Consider the following 23,080-nt stretch of genomic DNA (forward strand, 5'->3'; position numbering starts at 1 on the left):
TCGTTAGTTTGTTAGAGAAATGCAGACGTGGAAATGCCCCAAACTGGAAACAACCCAAATGTCCATCAATGGAAGAATGTATAAACAACGGGTCACCTCCATGCAGCGGAAACTACTTGCCACGAAGGCAGGATGGTCTGGAGGTATGTGGAACATTGGGATGACTTTCAAAACAATCATGAGATAAAAGAGGCCAGACCAAGAGAGAGCACAGCACACACTACTCGAGTCCATTTACATAAAACTTGAACAAATGCACACCGAGTCTCAGGGCAGAATACACAGCAGTGGTTGCCTGGCAAGGGGTGGGGGGCATGGAGGGACAGAGGCAGGAGGTTTTCTGGGGGGCCCCAGGAAATGCTGGGGGTGACAGGGCCGTTTGCCACCTGGGCAGGTGTGTACTACCTAGGCAGGTGTGCACTCATGTCCATCTCACTGCACTGCAGTTAGACTGCTCTGTCTGAGCTCAGTATTCCTGCCAGCACCGCACAAAGGCTATACTGGACACCGATTTAAGCAAAAGTTGTCATCGTTCTATTGGGTGGGGTGAGAAGTGGTATAAAAATGCTAAATCCAAATCTCCTAGAAAAACATTAATTAAATAATGTCCAAAATTAAAAAGAACAGCACAGGGATTTCCCTGGCGGTCCAGTGGTTAAGACTCCGTGCTTCCACCGCACGGAGTGCGGGTTTGCTCCCTGGTCGGGGAACTAAGATCCCGCATGCCGCACGGCATGGCCGAAAGATTTAAAAAAAAAACAAAACAAAACATGAAAAACAGCAGCACAAACCTGCCTGTTTACATGTATGGAAGCAAACACAGGCAGACGACATGCAGGGCTGAGAAGAGGGCCTCGGGCACGTGGGGGGCAGGGAGACTTATTTTTAAACCAGGGTGTGTGCTGCTTTAATATAAATTCAACTCCGACCGTGTGACTCAGTAGTTCCCCTCCCAGGCATACGTGAAGTGTCCACACAGACACTTGTGCCGACTGCTGACACCAGTGCTATGGAAACTGGTCAAAACATGGAAACAGCCCAGATGTTCATCAACTGGGGAATGGAATCCACACAATGGAATATTATTCAGCTATAAAAAGAATGGAGCCGACACGCTACAACATGGATGCACCTCGAAGACACGGTGTTAACTGAAAGACGCTGGACACAAATGGTCACGATGGGTCAGTGCACGCTTCCATCCATACGAAACGTCCAGAGCAGGTAAAGCCACAGACACAGAGAGCAGATCAGTGGCTTCCAGGGGCTGGGGGAGGGGGAGGGACTGCTAATGGGGACGGCTTACATTTTGGGGGTGAGGAAAAGTTGGGGAACTAGATATGGTGATGGTTGCACAGCTCTGTGAATACATTAGAAACCAGTGAATTGTACACTTTCAGTGGTGAGTTGTATGGCATGTGAATTACATCTCAGTAAAGCTGTCACCAAAAGAAAAAATTCAGTTCCCAGAGCAGGGCTGACAGTGACCTGAGAAGAAAGGCACACTGGTCTCTGCCCCCGTTCCTGGTACAGAGCTCCTAATCCCTTCTTATCTCCTGGTGATAGCAGCATCCTTTGTTCTAATGAGGCAACTCTGGGTGGGCTCCTGGATGGGGGTGGTCACCAGAAGACCGAGCCAGGGTTAGAAGTGGCACTTTGGGCCCCACCCCCATCCTCTGGGAGAGGGGCTGGAGACGGAGCCAACAATTGTTCATGCCTGGAAACCCTTAAACCACGGCGTTCAGAGAGCTTCCAGGGTGATGGACACAGCCATGGACTGGGAGGGTGGGGCACCCCGACTCCACGCGGACAGAAGCTCCTGCGCTCGGCACCCTCCCAGACCTTACCCTGTGCAGCCCTTCCTCCGGCCGTTCACCTGGGTCCTTCGTTATACCCTTTACAACAAACTGGGACTCTGAAGTAAGCCTCCCCGAGTCCCGTGAGCCATTCCAGCAAACTACCAGATCTGAGGAGGGAGTGGTGGGAATCCGATTTGTAGCCAAATTGGACAGAGTTGTGGTGAACTGGGGACCCATGACTTGTGCCAGCCTCTGGGGTGGGGGGCAGTCTCTCGGGATGGGGCCCTCACCCTGTGGGTCTGCGCTGACCCCGGGTAGATGGTGTCAGAAGTGAGCTGAACTATGGGACGCCCAGCTGGGGTCCTCAGAAACTGGAGGGCTGGCTGGTGCAGGGAAACCCACATCTGGTGTCAGAACCGTTGGGAGTAGAGGAAACAGAGTCCTCACCAGCCACCTCTGCAGACGCACAAAGCCCCAAAAGCCCCTGGAGAGAGTTCAAAAACCCACAAGTAAACCAGAAGCTCCCTGATTCAGGCCGGAGCCCAGACAGCTCCTAGAGTGGTGGGTGATGTTCCAACTCCCTGCCCGCCCCTTCCACGTGCGGACTCCACAGCAGAAGTCCGCCTGCTGTCCTGCTCACGGGGCCTGTTGTAGCAACAACTCCCAAGGACTCTGCCCACGGGAATCTCACTGTGGTTTCGCACATGCCCACCCTCACTATGGGGCCACGTGGGACCCGATCTCCCCGTGGACAGACCCTCCCCTTCCACACGTGTGTGTGACTGCGGGGAGAAGGCCACCACGATTAACCACGATAGGAAAGTGCCCCTTTCACAGACAGGAGCCGTGTATAAACACACAGGATCACACACAACACCCAACTTTCTTCCAAGGGGCCCAGACGGTGGCTGCAGGAGTTGCAGCCGGGATGCCCAGGAGTGCTGGGCGGGGCCCACGCGTGGCCTCTGAGCTCAGAGTCGGTTGGTTCACGGCCATCGCTGATCACAAAGGGGTCCTGGCCAACATCTGCCCAAACATCCAACATGTCACCAGCCAGGCCGAGCCCGCAGGCCTGACCACAGCACCCCGGCCTCCATGTCCTCACGGGGCTGCCCAGGGCAGGTCAGCTGAGCATCCCCAAGAGGCCAGCAGGTTTCCCTCTAGAGCCACAGAGCCGGAGACCAGCCAGCTCTGTAGACACTGAAGAAAGGCCCACATCCAGGTGAGCAGAGCCCAGCCCACATGAGGAGTCCAGCCCTGGTCACTCATTCTGCCCAGCCTCGCCTGCACATGGTCGCCTGCCCCTGCTCCCAGCCCAGGAAGGTCCCATAGTTGTGTCTGGCTTTTACACTGTTCTCTGTTCTCAGGAAAACCCGGACGCCACTGTTGCTCTGCCGGGGTGGCAGTCACGACACACAGCACACACACCTGGCAGGCCTGCTGGGGAAGGTGTGGACCCAGGGCCGGGACGGCAGGGCCAGCTGGGCCACCGTGTCCTCAAACAGGGAGCAGCAGAGGGCACCACAAAGCCCGGCAGTGGGCAGGCCTGACTTACGGGGTAGGACGGTGTGAAAAGTTTGAAGGGCGGTGCTGCGAGTGAGAGCGGGCAGCCTCTGCTAAAGGCCGCACCGTAGATAAGACAGAGGCACCTCTGGGAGCTGGAATTAATGGACACACAGAGAAAACAAACACCCTCAAACCTGCCAACAACCGAGAGCCTCTCCAAGGGAGCCCACAGCTCTTGCCATTTCACACTGTGTGCCTCGACTATAAAAGTAACGTGAGCTCCTGCTGGAAATGTGCAAAACACAGTAAAAGCATAAAGAAAATAATCCAGCCCAGAAATTCTACCTGTTAAGCTTCTGGGGTCTCTTCCTGTATTGAGATAAACGTGCCCCCAATGTAATTTTACAAAATCTCGTCACACCATGCTATGGGTTTGCATCCTTTTTTGCTCATTTTTATACCAAGAACCTTTCCCCACACCATTAAAGACCATCATCTGAGTCCAACTTTTCACATGGCTCCTCTATGCCGGCCATTCAAGTTTTGCCACAAACACACCCGTAAACATGGATCTGCCTGTCTCCTCATCCCCACACTGTGCTTCTCAGGGGACCTGGAGCCGCCCGGTGCGCCCCATTCTCAGCAGGGTGTGTGCCCCACAGCCCTCGCCAGCTCCAAGGGCAACTGCCATTTTAGGAAGTCTTCCCTTGTTGGACAGGGAAAACCTGATCCCAAATCAAAGGACCAGACACAGGACAGGGCGGGGTCCCAGACCGGCATGGGGACATCCAACGACTTCAGGGACTTCCGGGGTCTCTGCCACATTTAGGGGTCTTACCAAGTTCTTTGGAGCCCTGGCTCTCGCTAGCCAGCTCGCCCATCTTCACCAGGGCATCGAAATAGCCTTTGGCAGCATACGTCACACCTGAGAGAAGAGGAAGGGGCAGTCACTTCCCTCGCTGGGAAGTACCAACACCTGCAGCACCTACTCGGCGATCCTGCCTGCCTGGCAGTCAGCCGCCTCCCCTGTGCCCAGCAGGCTCCGGCCCCGGCAGGACCTAAGCCCGTTTCTTGCTGATGTTCTCTCGTTCCAATCCTAAGAGCTCCTTCTCTGTGTAAGAGCACACTGTACCGCTTGGCTCCAGAGCTTTTCAAGTCAAATCGCAGTGTGCCACCCCAACCACGAGGCCTGGTGTCTTGACGAGACAAACACCAACCCCAGGCAGGAGACTTGCAAAGTGGGTCGGCAGGAAGACCCCCCCCCCCCCCAGCCAACCTGGGTTGAGGACTCTGTCCCCGTCTGTGGTCTCAGAGAGAGCAAGTAAGTGGGAGTGAGTCACACGCTCAAAGGGGGCTAAAGGCAGCACCAGGGGGACGGAGCGGGGGGACTCACACCACTTCCCAGGGCAACTTCTGCTCTAACCTGACTTCGCGAGGGACTGGCACTGAAAGCGCCGGTCCTGCTGACTTCCTGGGACCACACCTGGTGCCCGCTGCCTGGGATGGAGCTTCCTCCAGGAACTCGGAGACCCTTCAAGACCCCGGGTGTGCCCACAAACTCCTTCATCAGAAGAGCCCCCCCCAGCTGCCCTTCACGCTGGAAGGAGGACGAGGGCGCCTCTGGAGCAGGACCATGGGGAGCACCCGCCAGCAGCATAATTACTATTTCTAATCCGTTTTCTCCAGAACCCAGTTAGGGACTTATTACTGGACACTTGATCACATTTTATTTAGGTAGTTTTCAATTAAGCACACGCAATTTGCTCTGCAGTCTGGAAGTGTGTGCGGGCTCCGCACCCCAGCAGCTGGAGCGCGTCCGCTGCCGGGCAGGATGGGCTCCTTGGAAGAGATGAAAGGAAAGCCTAGCGGGCCCAGGCCTGGCCTTGGGGCGGCCGAGGGCAGCTGAGGGGCTCTGTCTTATGGGGCAGTCCAGGAAAATGGGGAAGGGAGGACACCTCCAGGCCCCCCCTCCACAGAACTTTGTTGGGGGCCCAGGTGGGGGTGGAGGAGCCTGGAAGGAGGCCTGTGCCTCATGTCCAAGGGCTGGGGCACGCGAGCGGGAGACCCCAGGCCGGGCCTTGATGGATTTACCCTAGGCCATCGACGCTGAGCAGCTGAGAATGAAGTTATGTCACTCTGAGAGAAAACCCCCGGGGGTAAGATGTCCTTGGGTGATGCTTTCAGGAAAGGAACCACCATCGGCCCGAAATGTGCAGGCCGACCCCCCCAACTCCAGGGTTGGAACCATCCTGCCACTTCTGGCCCCATGTCCACAGTGTGCGCTAAACATCATGGCCCTCCGTGGTGCAGCACCTACACCTTCACTCTGCCACGGCGTGCTTCTGGAAACACCGCAGTCCCTCCCTAATCAGGCCCCAGGAGCTGTCCACCTACTGAGATGTCCTCACTCGCACCCGTGGGCCAGGGACGTCAGCCTCACCTGCCAGCGCCTTCTCGTAGTTCTTGCCCATGGCGATGAAGTTCCGCAGGCTGGGGTTGAACTGCTCCATGATGGTCTGGAAGAGAGCAGGGAACGGCATCAGAGGCAAGGCACCCGGCGGCTTGGGGGCCTGAACGGCGAGGGGAAAATCCCACAAGCATCACATGCGGGGTCAAGACCACGAAGCCATGGCCGGGTCCCGGGTCCAAATCCCAGCTCTGCCCCTGTTGAATGTCCTTGGGCAAATGACCTTCCCAAGCCTCAGTTTTGACACCTGTACGATGGGGGTAAGAACAGAACCTGCTCCATAGGGGCCTTGCAGATTAAACAAGTGAGCACGCGTATGACACGTGGGGCAGTACCCGACATACATCCGGTGCTCAGATATGCTGCGCTGAGGTGCCATTACCCTGTCTGGCAGGGCTGAGTCAGCGAGGAAGGTCCCTCCGCAGGCCACACACAAAAGGTTCATCGCTGCCTGGAGCCCCCTCCCACCACGGTCTTCACTCAACACATCAATTACGAAATGTCAGCTCTGATTAGAGCAATGCACAGCCTGACTGCAAACACCACACAATGAATAATCCAGCAGGCTCTGGATCCACTCGCCTGACGGACTCAAGTCTTGGTGCCAATACCACTAGTCCTTAGACTGAAGAAATTAGATTTTCACTGCGAAGGCCAAATAAATGTTTTAATTACAAGGCATAAAAACAGGCACACGCAAACAACAGCCAAACGTGAGCTCTATTGGGTAATGTACCCTGATGGTTGGGTGCCAACCCCAGCCAGCGAGAACACTGCAAGGAGCTTCTAAGGAGAACCCCACCTCGGCCACATCCTACATCTTCGGGTCAATTATTGTGATATGTGTCTGATCTTTCCGCAGGGTAAGAGAGAAATGTCACCAGGGAGGGGAAGTCACCTGGCCCCGTGGGCAGACCGCAGACCCCCAGGTGCTTCTGCATGAACAGAGGCAGTGCCCACCCCATCCCGGCCAACAGGCCAAAAGCAGCCCCGGCCCCAGGTAACACCCTTCCATCCCTGTTCCGGGCCCTCAGCCAGCAGGACCGACATGGATTCCGAGAAGGGCTGTGGGATCTGGGCTCCAGAAAAACCCACTACTTCTGTCGCCCACCCTGAGGAGCAGCCTGGAGTGCCAGCACAAAGAGGAACAGAGACCTGTGCCCAAGGGTGATGAGACCCCGAGCCTGAGCCACCACCTCCTAACATCCGGGGCTGGGTGCCCACCTGCTCTACACCGTGCAGGGAACCTGGGAAGGAGATACACCTGACACGTGCCTGAGTCCAGAGAGCAGGTGCACCTTCCTTTCTGGACACGACAAAGGCGAGGGCACCTGCCATGTGCTGCACCGGGGCTGAGGCACACAGGGGGACGCAGCAGTGACTCCACGGGACAAAGTCCCGAGAGGGAAGGCAGGCCCACCTCACACACCGGGCAGGACCCCGTACCTGGAGAACGAGACAGCAGGACACGGCTCAGGGGACAGCAGGGGAGAGAAGCATGTCGTCGAGAGAGGAGGGCTGCAGGCAGGGGCATGCAAAGGTCCCAAGGCCAGGGCCTGCTGGTGTCAGGGACAGGATGCCAGGAGCAGGGTAAAGGGTGGCGGGAGGTAAGAGGAGGCAGGAAGTGTGCAGTTAATGGCCCAAACCTACTGCCTCGCAGCCCGTGGCAGGGACACCTGCTTTCCCTGACAGGAAGCCGAGGGACGATCCAACTACATTTCAAAAGGAAGTGTACCCCGACTGCTCCAGGGAGCCCAGGTTGTAGCTGAGACCGCACAGACGCAGGAGACCCCTCAGACCTGCTCAGAAACCTAAGATGTGAAGGTGGATCAGAGAGCTGGCTCCACTGCAACGTGGGATGGGGTCAGGGGGCAGTACGAAGCTCAGTGGTCTGGGGACGACTCTGCAGTGGGGAACCCAATTCTGGATGCATCCAGTCCGAGGAGTGCCCAGCAGTCAGGGCAGGGATGTCACGTATCAGGCAGCAGACGAGGGACTGGCGTCCGGGCAGGGCACGGAGGGGAATTCAGTGTGGGGCTGTCTGCCAAGGGTGCACGCACAGGCTGGCTGAGCCCTCAGCCTCGCTGCTCAACGCCACCCAGACCTGCGTCGGGGCAGAAAAGCACTGGAGGGCGCATGTGTCTGCTCAAAGGAAATGGACCAAAAGCAGGGTATAGACCCAGTGAGCGTGGCTTCTGTCCCCGACTCTGGTGTTCCAGACATGCACACGCACGTCTGTGTGTGTGCTCACGCGTGTGTACAGCGTTTCAGTGTAAGATGTATTTCTCGCTGCAGCGATGGGCACAGGGCTGAAAAGGGCCCTGGGGTGGGAATATGTGAGGGCAGACCTGGGCTGCAGAGCTCTAGGACTGCAGCCCCCACCCATCCCGGGGGCAGGAGAGGAAGCTCCACAGCTCCCTCCCTAGAGCCCCAAACATCCTCAATGACAGCAGGAAATAGGCCAGCAGCCGCCCAGGCCAACCAAGGGGGTCACCTCGGCAGCCCACCCACGCCCGCCCAGTGACATACGGGGACAGCCGCCAGGTTTCGCTTCCTTAGCACAGCTGCTGAGCTCATGCACGAGGAACGTGGGAGCGAGGGGCAGGGCAGGAGGGGTGCTGGGGTGTCGGCCAGGACACCTGGCCAGGGCACCGCCGGGTCACACAGGTGCCGCTGACTCGCCTGCCTGGAGGCAGTGGCAGAGGCATAAATGCTGTGGGGCTGGTGTCCCAGGGAGGCCCTCCTTCCCTGGCCAAAAGCCATTCTTCCTCCCGGCCCCTCACAGATGCTGCCCTGGCCAGAGAGTGGGCTCCCATCCACCTCCAGGTCACCAATCTCCTAGAACCGCGACCACCAGAGACGGGCCAGGTCCAAGACGACCTTGTCAGGAGGGACCCTGGTGGCCCAAAAAGGGCCCAGCCCCTCTGGTGGGGGATCCTCTCTGCAGGGGATTTCTCTGTGGGAGGGGGCCCCCAACACTGGGGGCTTCTCAGAGCCCGAGTCCATTGCCATCCTAGGGCTCAGGCAGAGGCATTTGGACCCAGGGGGCCGTGCTAGGCCCATGATGGGCCCAAAGCCACCATCAGAGGCCCGGAGTGGGGCCCTGCCACGCCCACTGCAAGTGAGCGATCCCCTAACCGGGGCCTGCGCAGCCCCTCCACGCACCAGGGGGCCCTGGGAGGGGAAGCCGGAAGCCAACAGAGGCACGGTTGCCATGGTGAGGAGGCCGTGGGGCTCTGCTACACACTACCCGCCCCAAGATACTTTTTCAGAAGTGATGGAACGACGGTGTCCTTCCATGGGACTCTTTACTGGAGCAACGGAGGGAGCTGAGATGCAAACCCCAAGACGTCCTCCCACAGAGGGCGGGAAGAGGGAGACCTGTTTACTTCCCAAAGGGAAGGGAATGCATTTCCTTATCGACGCCAAAGGGTGTGTGCAAACGAAGGCCAGGCCAGGAGGGCGGCCTCCCCGCACACACCTCTCTGGGCCGCAAGGCCATCCTCACGCCTGTCGTGAAACTCAAGGGCCTGGGAGAGGCTCTGCATCCTGAGACCACTTTTCCGCAGCCGGGACAGAGACCCGACAACGTGGGCAGCGACCAGCGCCTTCTCCAAACTTGACACCTGTGCTACGCAGATGAAACCAAATCCCTTCAAACGCCATGCCGTGGCACGTGGCGACTGTGTGTGCGACCCCCTTGCAGGGGGCGTGGGCCAAGTACAGCGCTCAGCACCTTCTATCACTCCTTGGTTGGCTCAGTACCTACGAGGTGCCCTCAGGAAGCTGGGCTGCCGCAAGGGCTCCCTGCCACCCCACCACAAAGCGCCCCAGAAAGGTCAGGGAGAGGAGGGATCTCTGCCGGAGACCCTCGCAAGCTCAGGCGCGGTTCATGGTGGCCCTCTTGCCGAGATGTCCCCAAACTGGATGTCCCTGCCACCCCTGCAGTCCCAGGAATCCAGGCCTTAAACCAAATCTCCACGGTAGGGCTGCCCCGCCCACCCCCACCCCGGGCCCCCAGCCCTGCATGTCCACAGGAGCCGATGGGAGGGGCCGGGCCGGGCCTGGCTGCAGGGGCGGTGGCGTCAGCACCCCAGCAGCCGTGAGCGCAGAGGCCTTCCTGCCTGGCCGGCTCCTGGGCAGCCCAGCGTCTGCACAGTGACGCCCATTTTGAGTAACCTGGATCACGGGTCTGCCTGGCCAGCGAGGACAAGGGGCAGCAGGACGCCCCTATCCCCAATTTGGGGTCGCAACGAGAGAGGGGGCTCTGTCCAGGGACTGTGCTCCAGTTGCTTCCCCGCCCGCGCCCAGGGTCTGCCACTCGCCAGCGCGGGAATTCTATGTATCCCTCACGGCTCTGGTTCCTGGCGACAGCCTCCCTCCAGCACTTTCCTGGCAGGGCTGCCACAAACAAAGAGCAAAGTTTCTCTGCTGACACAGGGAAGTGACGTGCCTCCTGCTTCCCCTCCTGCCCTCCTGCAGTCAAGGAAGGCAGGGTGGGGTGTCTGCCTGCGTCCAGTGCACACGTGCGTATGTGTGCATGTGTGGGTGTGCACGCGTGTCGTGGCCAAGCCAGGCTGCATCCTCCCTACACAGTCGACGCCTGTTATAACAAACTCAGGGGATGAGACCTCGCTGGGCTCTATCTGCCATCTGGGGAGGGGCGGCCTTACACCCCATCACCCCGAATCTTCACTGGACTGGTGGGGGGGCGCCGCTGTCCATTTTACAGACGGATGGAGAGAGGCTCGGGGAGGCTAAGAGCCAGCCTTCTGGGTCCTGGTGGAGCCAGTCCCGGCTTCGACTACAGGCTGGCTGCACAGCCCAGCTTGTCCCTTTCTCCACACGGGCCTCAGTGCTCTCTGGACAGGTCACCGAGGCAGGCAGGACAGGACCAGGTGCCACACAGCAACTCTGCCTGCCCTGGGCTCCCTCACAAGCCACGTTCCAGCAACGTCAGAGCAAGGGCAAGGGCTGATGCCAGGATACCTGGTCATCTGAGGGGGGGGGGCCTGGTGCCTGACTACCCCTGACCACCTGTCCTCTCATCCCACCTCTGTGGCAGGAAGAGCAGGCGCCAGCTTTGCAGCCAACAACCCACATCTGATGCGGGGCCACTGTCCAGGCACTGCCAGGGGAAGGTGGCAGCCGTCCTTCAAGGGAGGCTGTCCTTGCCTGCTGTAACTGCCCTCCACAGGAGCACCGACTACCTGAGGCTCTGGACAGAGGGCCCAGCTCACACTGCAGCTCTGCATGACTCCTGCCTCTGCTCCCCTATATTAACTGGGACATCTGTCCTGGGGACCATTCTTAAGGGAAGAAAACCAACTGGAGTTCAGTGAGTGCTGGGAGGGCTTCCTGGAGGAGGCAGAACTTGCGCTGGATCTCTCTTGGTTACAGCCAGAGAGAAGATAACAATGGGTCTGCACTTGACAAAGTGAGTGGACGCAGCAGCTTCCAGAATGAAATGGCCTGTGAGGTGAGGACAGGACAGTCAAAGCTGGTGGTGGCTGCAGAAAAGTCCCCCGAACGAACAAGAATAAACCAAGCAGGGATCAACTCGGCTGATTTCATTTTAACAGCACTAGGCCCCCCTCCCCACGTCCTCCATGAGACGCCCCCCACAGACCACAAGAGCACCCCTCCCCCGCCCCCAGGCATGCATGTTCTCAGCCCAACCACCTCCAGCGGGGACAAGGGCCAGGGCCCCACCAGTGCACAGAGAGGCCAAGCTCACCACAGCCTCTCAAGAAGGGTGCACAAAAGAGCATTTGCAGCAGGACCCAGCATCAGGAATCAAGGCACCCATGCTGCCCAGGACAGTCCCCTGCTGCCGGGTGAGGGGTAGGCTCTTTTGGGAGCCAGAGGAGAGGCCTGGGGGGCAGCCGAGCTGGCCCTCATGCTGCAGGGGGCGCTCCAGCTGGCCTGGCAGCCCGGCCAAAGGGTCGCCCCGGGGCGTGAGAGGCTGACAAGCGGCCCTGCAGCGAAACGTTGGTTCTCGGCCTCCGCCAGCTTCTGGGGAAGCTGCCAACATTAGAATAAAGTGACAACTTATGTCTTTGGCACGGAGCCCAGAGTGACACCAGGGAGCATGGCGGCCTCCCATGAGGAGGGACCAAGGGGCGGGTACCCCTTCTCGTCACCCCTACGCCCCTGAGGCAGGGGGCCCAGGAGGCCCTGAGCCATGGGGCTGGGCGACACCAGGAAAAAGACAAAATTCTGGCCAACTCTCCCGGTCCTGATTTGAGGGCGGGACCTTTCTGGGCCCCTGCAGGGGATGGGCATAGGCGATGCAAGGGGCAGCCAAGCTCCCACAGCCCCAGAGGCCCACGTTCAGGGACCAAGCACCATCACTGATTCCTGGGGCTGTGGACACCCGCCTCCCACCCCTGCCCTCCCTCAGGACCTGGATCCTCAGGTGCCCCCAACCCGACTGACCCCTCCCGGAATAGGTCTTGGGGGCAGGAAGCCACAAGTGGGCTCAGGTTGGGGAGGGGGCCAGTGAGCGCTGGGTGGGGTGTGTGCCACTGGGAGAGCCTCCCCCTCAGACCAGGAGCCGCACAGCAGGGTCCACACGCGGGCCCCACCAGCCCGGCCACTTCCTTCCTATCCAGAGGCACACCCGGCCAGTCCCGACTTCAGAGGAGCAGGACCCTGCAAGGCCCCAGACGCCTTCCAGCATCTAGGCCCTGCCACACCTGCCTGACTTCTCAGCCCTGCCCCAGGGCACGTGACCCCCCACATACCAGCCCACTGCACCTTGAGGTGGGGGCCTTAAGGCTGCTGGGTGTCAGGGACTGAATTCGTCCCCTAGGAATTCATGTGTTAGGCCTAACCCCAGCACCTCATTGGTGACTATTTTTGCAGGGAGTCTTTACAGAGACAATCAAGGTAAAACGAGGTCATCTGGGTGGGCCCCACTCCCACAGGACTGGTATCCTTCTAAGAAAAGATCAGGACACAACACTTAGAGGGAAGACCATGTGAGGACACAGGCAGAAGGTGGCCTGCACATGCCCAGGAGAGAGACCACAGGAGGAACCACCCTGCCCACACCTGGACCCTGGCCTCCAGGCCTCAGATGAGACACACCTCTCTGCCTGTTCAAGCACCCGTGGCGCTCTGTTTGGCTGCCCGAGCAGACCCAGTCGCTGGGCCGATCCCCACTTGCCCTATGAAGGCCCAGCCATCACTTCTCTTATCATCTGGTTACTGCTCAACTGGTTAGAACATTCTAGGGCCACTGACCTGTCCTTGTCCCCGAAAAGGCTCTGACCCGAGTTTCACAGGGCTGGGCTCCCCGCTGGACAAGGAACCTCGATGAGCAAGCAGGGACACAGCCCCGGAACACTCTGGAGCTGCTTCTCCTCTTGCCGCCCTCCGCCGGGTGGGACGAGCCAGCTGGGGAGGCTGTCATGCCGGTGGGTACATAGGCCACTCAGCACCCGGGAAATCAGACGGCAGCAACAGAGGCCTTGGCTGGGCCTCCCTGTCCTCTCCACGGACTTCCAGCTCCTCCAAGAACTTTCCATCCTGAAAGCTACCAACCACAGCCACCACTTTTCTGATGCTCCCTGTGGCCAGGAAGGGTTCTCTGGTTCCAGCTAATCACGAATGAGAAAGCGTTGGCACAGAAGCTAAAAACCCTTGCCCGAAGCCCTCAGGGCTCCCAAATGGAAAAACAGAGAAGCAGGATTGAAGCCATAGGGCCCAGCTCAAGCAGGCTCTGGCTCAGCCGGGCACCCGGGACGGGCTGCGATGTGCTGCTTCACGGCTCTGAGCCTCCCCCACCCGCTGGGACACCCAGGGCCCCTCGTGAAGCAGGTTTAGAGATAAATGAGGTCACACACACCACTCCCAGCATGGTGCCTGGACCGAGCAACCCACTGAAGGTTCTTCACGATGATTCAGGATTACCAGCCAACTGCAAAGCCCAGGCGGCCACGGCACCTCCCACAGTGCACAGCCAGAATGAGAGCGTGAGACGGTCCAGCCCCTTCACCCAACTTCATGGTCCCCTGCCCAGGGGGGCCTGTGCAAGAAGCCTGAAATCAGATCTCCTGCCGGGGCTTGACTGTAGCCCCTGGCCGCCTCCCTGCCTGTGGCCAGCAAGGCCCTGGATCCCCAAGGGCAGGACTGGCCACAGCCTGAGAACCATTAGTCCCTGGATTACAAAGGACGTGCCTTCCGTGGGAGGGCAGGAGGGAATAAATAGAGGTGTGGACGACAACTGCTTCTGCCAAGGTGCTGGCTAGGGCAGAGGGGCTTGACTTGCCCCACAGTGGGTTCAGAGGGGCAGTGGGTGTGGAGGGACCCCCGGTCCCCTCCACCTGGGGCACATCAGCACCAATGCAGGCTCTACCACACCCCCTTCTTTTAATAGCCCCGCTGGAAGCAGCAAGGCCACTCTGGCTCAGCAGGTCAGCTCTGCCCATGCTTGGCTCCCAGAGATGCAAACGCCCTGCTGGATGGAATTCTAGCTCCCAGAGGTGGGGGGTCACAGCCTCTCCTCCACAAAGCTCCCACCCCTATTCCAACGTCAGGATGTCGATTTCTTTCACAGCACAGACACCTGTGAAATCCCAGCACGTTTCACAACCTGTTACATGTGTGTCGTCACCCGGCACAGGGCTGCTCGGTGACTGTTCCTGGCACCACTGGGCAGGGGCAAGCGGGGACATTACATCTACAGACCACTTAGCGAGTAAGAAGGAACAGAGATCCTGGCTGTCGTGGGGAAACCTTCTTTGGTCAAGAAACAAAATGCCAGCAAACAAAAGTGGCAGAACAAGGGTTTGAGGGCTTGGAAGAAATCCCACAGCCGTGCTCAGGAAACTCCCCATTTCACCAACACCTGGACGGCCAGAGGTGAGGCCCAGGCGACACCCTGACCCTGATGACTGTGAGCTGAAACAAAGCTCCGAAGAGTCAGACTCTGAATCCGAAGAGGTTTGAGGAAAACCCTACCAATTAATTTCATGTCTTTATTATTATTTTTTAATTTATTAATTTATTTTATTTTTGGCTGCATTGGGTCTTCGTTGCTGGGCGCGGGCTTTCTTTTTCTTTTTCTCTTCATTGCAGTGCCTTCTCTTGTTGCGGAGCACGGGCTCTAGAGCACGGGCTCAGTAGTTGTGGCGCACGGGCTTAGTTGCTCTGCGGCATGTGGGACCTTCCCGGACCAGGGCTTGAACCCGTGGCCCCTGCATTGGCAGGCGGATTCTTAACCACTGTGCCACCAGGGAAGCCCTATGTCATGTGCCTTTGACATATGACTTTTAAAAAACCTGTCCAAGTAACTCTAAAAGAACTGTTTTCATAACTAGAAAATAAATATCCCAAGCAAGAAAAAAAGCACGCTGCTCCCGTTGTTGGCCCTGATTCCTCCTTGTGGTGCACAACCTCTCCCAGCCCCTACGCCACAGGGTACCTGGGACCTAAGGGCACGGGGTCCCTCTCTCACACACATGCCCCGAGGGTCTGCAGGAGGCCCTCAGGATGCTCAACTCACAGCCCAGGGCATCAGGACTGGCTCCACCAGGCCCCAGACAGGCACTGGAGCTGCAAGGGGAGCCTGCAGGGACCTGCGACCATCCTGGTCATTGTGCTCGTTGCAGGAGCAGACAAGACCTCCAAGGCAGAGGATGGCTCCTGCGGTGAAAGTTGGGAGGAGGGGCCAAAGGCAGCTGGAGGGGCCAACCTGCCACCCCACTGCCCCTTGACAGACAGAAAGGGGTCCTGCTGACACCCACTGCAAGCTCACTGGCAGGTGCAGACCCCCTGCCTGCCCCTGAGGTTTCCAAAGTCGCCTCTTAGAGACAGGACTCCCATCAGGCCCTGCCTTCACACCACCAACTGACCCCTTGGGCCCCCAGGACATGGCAGGACCAGGTGCTTCTGGCTAACGCCCTGGCTTGCCTTCAGGCCCTGAGAAAAAGGAACTCTGCGTGGGGACAGGAGCCTGGCACCGCCTTCAGAACTTGCGGGGGTCCTGGGCCACTGCTTGTGGAGCAAACAGCTAAGAGAGCAGACTCACGACAGAGATGGTCACAGTGAGCAAAGCGAGAGCCCCAGAATCAGAAACGAGGTTCATCCATTCCCAAGCACTGACACACACGTGCTGACCACCCTTCCAGGCCAGGGTCCCCACAGTCAGGGGCCACGTGGGTCCTGAGTCACCACACCTTGTTGCTCGGGAGCACGTCAGGTAGGGACAAAAGGATCTTCTCCAATAAGAGAAGCCTGGGTGCCAACCTCCTCCCAGGCCCACTGGCTGGAGCCCTTGGGAACCCACCTGGTGGGGGAAATGGGTGCATACCCCCGTGCGCCCTGCACCCTCTGGTTGGGGCCCCTTGAGTCATCTCACAGCTGTGCAGCACAATCAGGGCCCGAATGAATCAGAGGTGGGGGGTGGGGCAAGTACCGGGCAGGCACAGTCCACGCCCGCCTGTAATTACCATGGCCGCAGGCAGCAGACAGCAGCAGAGTGCCGACAGCCCCACCGGGCACGCCGGTGCAGCGTGTTCAGCGGGCACAGGCCTGCACCGTAATGAGGACAGCCTCTCCACTCTGAGGCCTCATGGGAAACTGCCCGGGCACAGTGGCCAGGAAGGCCTCATGGGGTGGGCCCTGGCCCGGTGCACTTGAGGGTCGAGGAAAGAGGACAGGAGCCAGCCTGCCAGTGCCCCAGGGAGCCCCCCACCAGATCACTGCTCAGGTGTGCCTGCCCTTGGAGGGCAGCCCAGGCAGCGCCTGTCCCGGGGGCTATGCAAGCCTGAGTGGGGACCGCCGAGTGACAAGGCCAGCCCTGCCCGCCACCCATTCAGTCCTGTGCGGGGCTCCCCTGAGCAGGACCCAGACCTGCAAGCTGGGGGGGAGTGCCAGGAGGGCCTCGGGCTCCCTGCCAGCCTGCCTTCCTGCCCGGAGGGGACGGGGCCCTCTGTTCAATGGCCTGTCCTCCCCTGAAAGGCCCCAAAACCTGGGCAGCCCAGCCAGCACCACCTGTGCTGAAGAGGGAGGGAGGGAGGGAGGGAGGGAGGGAGGGAGGGAGGGAGGGAGGGAGGTGGACGGACCTGCTGGCTCTCAAGGAGCTCTGGCCTAAAACAAGGTGGCAACAAGCACGCAGCTTCCACAGCACCTCCCATGGCCCTCCCCACTGATGCCCCGAGAGCCCTGGACCAGTACCCAGAGCCTCAAGTGCACGTGGTCTGTCCCGTGAACCGGGCAGCCTCCCCAACAAAAGACACGTTCTCCAGGAGAGACCAATAGGGATGGCAGCGCAGGCAAAACACTCCTGGCCCAGTGAGGAACTCTGCAGAGCCACCACACCCCAGGCACCAAGCCACCTCATGACCATCAGCAAACTTCGGCAAGGTCCAGCAGCAACCTCAGGGATGTGACCTGGGCACAAGCAGCTGCTGAAGCCAGTTGCCCAGAGATGAGTGCAACAAAGAAACTGCCCCGGCTACTCCAGAAGGGATGGAAGGCGCAGTACTGCTGCTGCGCTGGTGGTGGAAAGAGTGGGTACCACGTAGCGCGCTCCATGGAAGGGCAGCTCTGAGTCCACTCAGGGACATCAGGCCCCTCTTTTTATGAGAAGATTCTACCCCAATGCGGCACCCGAGGCACCTTTAAAGCAAAACAAAGCACCTCATGCACGCACGTGCTCACTTGGACAGACTTGTGAATATACCAGCAGGCACTTGCATGCATGTGCTCGAGCTCACACACGTCTGCACATACACACATGTGCACACATGTTCCCGGTCACACAAGCACACACTCACACGCACACACACAGCCCTCAGGTCCGCTCCCCAGCAGGCGTTTCTGTTGCCAAGGAAGCGCCTGTCAGAGCAGCCACTTCACCATCCCCAACGCGGAGCTGGCGGAGCTCTGTCCACTCTAGGCGCCAGGCTTCTGATGGCGGCCGACAGTTTGCTGTGACTGCTGAGCAGTGGAAGGGGGTCTAGGGTCAGCAGTAGAGGACCTGGGCCCTCGTGCTTCCCTCTGCTCCCACCTGGAGGAGGGTGGCGGGCAAGGCCTGGCCAGCAGTGGGCTCTCACCTACCAGGTGGGGTCTCTCCTGCCAGCGCTGACGCCCACCACCTTGCACCAATGGTGGCAAACCTGACTGACTCCGGCTGCAGGAACCTGCTGGCCACAGCAGCCTTCGCAGGGCGGGTACGCAAGGCCAGGCCAGCTTCCCCACACAGCTGCACAGTGAGGACCACTGGACGGCCTCTGGTGACCAAGGCCCAAGGCCCACGACACCCTGAAGAGCCATGCCTGAAGCTTTCCCAGAGACATCCTTCTCCTCAGGCTGTCCCCCACCTTCCCACATCCTCAGGACAGGACGGAGACCCGTGGTGCTGTTCCTACAAAAGGTGCCAGAGCCACCCCCCTCCAAGGTCATCAGGGTGCCTGGAGCCAGGGCTTCTCTTGAGATACAGGACCGAGAGAAATACACGAACCTGACAGTCACTCTCCTGAAGCCAGGGTCTAGGGTCAGCTGTTAAAGGAGGCCCTCTCTCTCCAGCACAAGGGGATGCTTGGCGGCCTCTCCCAAGAGAGCTGCAATTTGTGCTTAATCCTGAGCAGCAGACTCCCCTCCCCCACCCCGCAACTCTGTTCCTCACCCCAGGCAATTACCCAGGGCTGCCTGAGAGCCAAGTCCTGGGCTCCAGGCTCTGCTGCCTGCACCCCCATCCCCTGAGGGTCCAGCCCAGGGAGCCCCCAGAGGGCTTCAGTCCCTGTCCCTGCACCCGCGGTCTGAGGGTGAGCTCTCAGCAGATGTCTGGAAACCATTCCATTTCTCGCCCCTTCATCTTCCATGAAATTCCCCGAGGACACAGCTCCCACGGGAACTGGGCCACAGGGAGAGAGATTAAATCCGGCGCTAGGGCTTCTTCCAGGGAAGAGAATCAAAACTGTACATTTTAGTCTCTCATTTTTAATCAGCAAGGCCAAGGACAAGCGTCCCCACCGTTCCCTTCCCTGACAAGACAAACACCGCTCAGAACTGCAGCTGATAAGACACAGGGGCCAAAACAAACAGCTGAGCTGCAGCTTGGGGTGACACCAAGCAGGGCCACATCTCAGCCACTCTCCCACAAGTTGCCAACCCAGGCACAGAGGCAGCAGCGTCCCTGGACAGAGCAGAGGACCAGCCGGACCGGCCTGGGTCCACACACAGTGGCTTTGGCTGTATCCTGACTGTGCCTCAGGTGGCCTGGCCTCTGCCCAGCCAGTGTGCTGAAGCTGCCCAACCTGTCCTGGCTCTGCTGCAGAACCCGAGCTCCCAGTGACAAACCACAAACAGGAAGAGCGCCGGACCAAAAACCCACCAGTCAGCTCGCAGAGTGGCAGGGGAGCACCGCCCACAAACCGACCTGCCCGCCGGCTCTGCAGCCGTCACCAGCCAGGAGTGTGTGAGGTGCCCAGCCTGTGGACACCCACTTTCCGATGTGTCCAACGTGAAAGTCCTTGGTCTCAGCCACACCTTCCCGTGGGAGCTCAGTCATCAGCTGACCCGCCGAGCACAGACCGCAAACTAGCCTGTTGAACGTGTGCCCCAACCCCCAAAGCTGGGATCCTAACCGTTTTGTGCCACCATCCTGCCGACAGATTTCACTTCAGACCTACAGACAAATCATAGCTCCATCCAGAAGCTGCTCAGCTGGAACAGCACGCCTGACTGCTCGGTTATAAGTGTTCTATTAAGGCTGATCATGGGATTCTCCAGAGCAAAGCCACGCCACACACTCCCTCCTATTTCTCCCCATTAAAGTTCCTGTTTAGTGGTTTCAGTGCAGACGCAGGGAAAAAAAAAACTCCAAGCCAGACATTTCTCTTCTACCCCCTGCAATAATGAGCAAGTCTAAACAGAACTAATGACTAATAATTTAATAAACCTCCCTCCCCTGAGAGCATTTCCCAGAGCAACACGACCAAAAACCTATGCCACCGACTCTACGTGAGACAAATATAAAACCCCCAAGAGCTGTTCCTTTCACGTGCTGCTTCTTCGTCAGTCTCCTGTTTACCAGCACCTCTAACATGGCTTCAGAACTGACTTAGTCTACCCTGACCCAGCTTCAGGATTCTTCCAGGTGACCTAGCTACAACTTTAAAAACCTTTATTAGCAGCCATGATCGACTCCAGCCGCGCCGGACTCCAGCTGAAAGCTAACGGCCCCCCAGAGGCCTCTCCCCGCCCTCCCCCGCCGCGCGCAAAGAGGGCTTGGCAGGCCGCTGGCTAAAGAGGCACAGCGTAGTTGTTTAACACAATTAGAAACTGTTGCTCTGCCAGCGCGCTGCAAACCCACTCCGCCGCCATGAACCAGCCACCGCCGCGTAAATACCAACTCCGAACCCCCCACCCCTCCCCGCCCCCGACCACCGCTTAACCCCGAGGCACAGTTTTGAAACAGAGCACGGTTTTGTAAGAGGACTGCGTGGACCGCCCAAGGAACGAATCTCCCGTGAGGAAATGCTGCCGGAACAGCCCTGAGCCACCGGAGCCTGGGTCTGTGCTGGTGGGGGCGGGGGTCCAACCTAAAAAAATGGATGCTAAGAAACTGAAACTCGGGTGTCTGCCCACGTGCACACAGGCGCAAAACATGCCGGGGCGGGGGCGACGAGGGTCCGGCGGGCACACCCGCGTTCCGCACCGGGGGCTGCGAGCCGACTCCTCACACATCAGAAGCAGAGGCGGGCGCGCCAGCCTCCTACACAATTAGTCTTCTCCCTCCGCGGTTACATAAGATGACGGATTATCTGTCCACCCATCGAAGCTGCCCCTGCGCGACCTCCCACCCGGCCACGTCCACAGACGCCCGGGAAGGAGTTGTGGAAAGGAAAAGCCTGTTGAGAAAAAAGTGCCCGAGGCTTGCGTAACCGCGCCCGGCGGGACCACCACAGAGCGCAGAGCGACGAGCAGCCGCGGCCCCGGACCCCGGCAGACCCCGGACACCGCAGCCCGCGCCCGTGCCCGTGCCCCCACCTCACTCGGGTCCGAGGGCTCCGGCCCCCGGGAGCGCGGGGGCAACAGGGGGCTGTCTGGACGAGGGCGCCCGCGCCAACTTATGCCGGGCCGGTACTGGGTCCCCGCGGCCGCGCCGGGACGACCCCCGAGAGCCCAGGGACCGCCCGGGCGGGCGCGAGCGCGCGGGTGGCGCAGAGCTCACCTTGTAGACATTTTCCGTGAGCCTATGCATCTCCTCCGACCGAGAGAGCGACATGGTGCTGGTCCCGCTGCACCACTGACCGGAGCGGGGGCGCAAGCAGCTGCGACTGCGGACGCGGCAACGACTACTAACACGAAGCGCGCAGAGCCAAACCAAAAGCGCGGCGTCCCGCCGGCGTCCGCCTTTATAGCCGATCAGGCCCCGCCCCCGGAGGCCCCGCCCACCTCGTGCTCGCCCCCGCCGCACCCGGATCTCCGCCCCCGGCCTGGCGCCCCCGCCCAGTCGCTGCTGCTAGGCAACCGACAGGCCCCGACCCCGCAACGCCTTTCCCATTGGCGGGTTCCGGAGCCCGGGGAAGGGGGCGGGTAAGGGGCGGGGCTCGTGGGCCGGCTTCAGGCAGCGATTGGCCCTTGGCGCCGTCGATCGCGGGGGAGGAGGCGGAGGCGCGGCTCAGGCTGGGGCCCTGGGAACAGCCTTGGGGGCCCGGGCGACAGCCGGGCTGGGGGCGGGGAGGCGGGGGCGGGGTGGCGCAGAAAGAAGGGAGCAGAAGCGGGGTGGGGTGGGGGGGGCACGCCGGCCGCGAACGCGCGTGGGGGAGACACTCAGCAAAGTGGCGAGTCGGGGTGGCCGGGTCCTGGGCGCCGCTCCCCCGAACGCGGTCGGGGTCGGGTGCCCTCGCTGGGTAGGGGAGGGTCCCTGGGCGCTCGGATGCCTGCCGCACGGGCTTGGTGCAGGATGGTGAGAGGCCGCCGCTGTGCCCTGGGGGTCCGGCCGCGACCCGGCATTTTAGTAGGTAAGTTCACTGGGTGGCTGCGATCCCCGGGCCAGCCCTTCTGGGGAGGGAGGACCCTGAGGGAAGTCTCGGAGGAGGGAGGACCCTGGGGAGAACGCTGGAGAAGGGTGGACCCTGTGAGGGGTGCATCTTGAGGGGGGCCTGAGGCTGGGATTCTGGAGAGGGGAGGGCCCTGGGTTGCAGAAGAGGACTCTGGGGGGGGGATTTGGGGGGCAGATTCTGGAGGGGGTGTGGGGAGACGATCCTGTGGGAAGGATTGAGGGCGAACGCTTAGGGAAGCAGAGGACCCTCGTAGTGGCAGAAGATCCTCTTTGGGGGCAGTTTCCTTGGGGAGGGAGGACTCAAGGGGAGGGGGGGCAGGGAGGACTCTGGTGGGGTGGGAAAACCTGGGGGAGGGGGAACCTTCCTAGGTGGATCAAGGGGTCAGAGATGCCTGGTTTTTGAAGGCGATTCCTGGGAGGTTCTGCTGAATAAGCTGACCAAGTTGGCACAGAGGGTTCCGTGCAATTCCCTTGGAGAAGTATTTACGTAAATTAGACTAACGTAGAGGAATTAATTGCGTTACATCGTAAAACACCAGATCTAAGTGCTTCCCTTTAATTAAACCTGACACTCTCTGCCAGCATCCCATCCCTGGACAGTCATCCCTTCAAGTGCAGGTGCCCCAGGAGACAGACTCCCTCCCCACCCCCACGCCCCACCCCAGAGAGGTGGGGGAGTCCAGAAGACAGCAGGGACATAAGACAGGTTTCTTCCACAGGGTCATTGACTTGAATGGACTACACTCTGCTTCACGTGGATTCGAAGAAAATGGAAGGGATATTCAGGAAGCATTTGCCTTCTGTCCTAACCTCCAGCCTTCGTTCACAGAGATTCTTCTTGGTTTAATTTCCTTTCTGCTACCAGCCCCCGTTTTATTGCTTGCAGTGTCTTAAGGTAGATTCCGGTGTAAGTAATTTCTGGGATTCTTTTGGTTGCAAGTAACAGAAAGCCAGCTCAAACTGGCTCTGACAATGAGGGCGTTGTTGGCTCAGGTGACAGAAGTCAGGCCCGTCTTCCTCCCCCAGCTCCCTTTCCTCCAGGCCAGCTAGATGCAGCGCATGCTTACATCCTTCCAGCCCTAGGACTGACATCCATTGACCTGCATGGAGTCACGGGCCAACATGGAGCAGGGTGGGTGCAGGGCAAGAGCTGTTGCTCGTCTGAAGGGAGTGGAGTGACCAGGACCAGGGGAATGGTGGGTGGAGGCTGGCCGGAGAAAACAGGGTCTCATCACTCTGGGAGGGGAATTAGCCTGGGGAGAATTCTCCCGGGCTGTCTGCTCCCAT

The 23,080-nt window shown here is 59.7% G+C and overlaps 1 protein-coding gene across 4 annotated transcripts in view; it reads right to left on the reverse strand.

Annotated features, from left to right (window-relative positions):
- The window catches only part of BAIAP2 (BAR/IMD domain containing adaptor protein 2), a 70,166-nt gene extending 49,053 nt beyond the window's left edge, over positions 1-21,113 (reverse strand). For 3 of the 4 annotated variants that reach the window (XM_032617342.1, XM_032617344.1, XM_032617345.1), the window contains exons 1-3: positions 20,960-21,100; positions 5,746-5,821; positions 4,144-4,230 (exon numbers count right to left, since the gene is read on the reverse strand). In XM_032617342.1, the coding sequence (XP_032473233.1) occupies positions 4,144-4,230; positions 5,746-5,821; positions 20,960-21,013 (217 nt within the window). In that variant the 5' untranslated portion in view covers positions 21,014-21,100. Of the gene's footprint in view, positions 1-4,143; positions 4,231-5,745; positions 5,822-20,959 lie in introns of all 4 variants that reach the window. The other variant, XM_032617343.1, reaches the window with a different exon arrangement.
- Positions 21,114-23,080: the final 1,967 nt, after the last annotated feature.

This window comes from Phocoena sinus, chromosome 20 (assembly GCF_008692025.1).
Source record: "Phocoena sinus isolate mPhoSin1 chromosome 20, mPhoSin1.pri, whole genome shotgun sequence".
NCBI lineage: Eukaryota > Metazoa > Chordata > Mammalia > Artiodactyla > Phocoenidae > Phocoena > Phocoena sinus.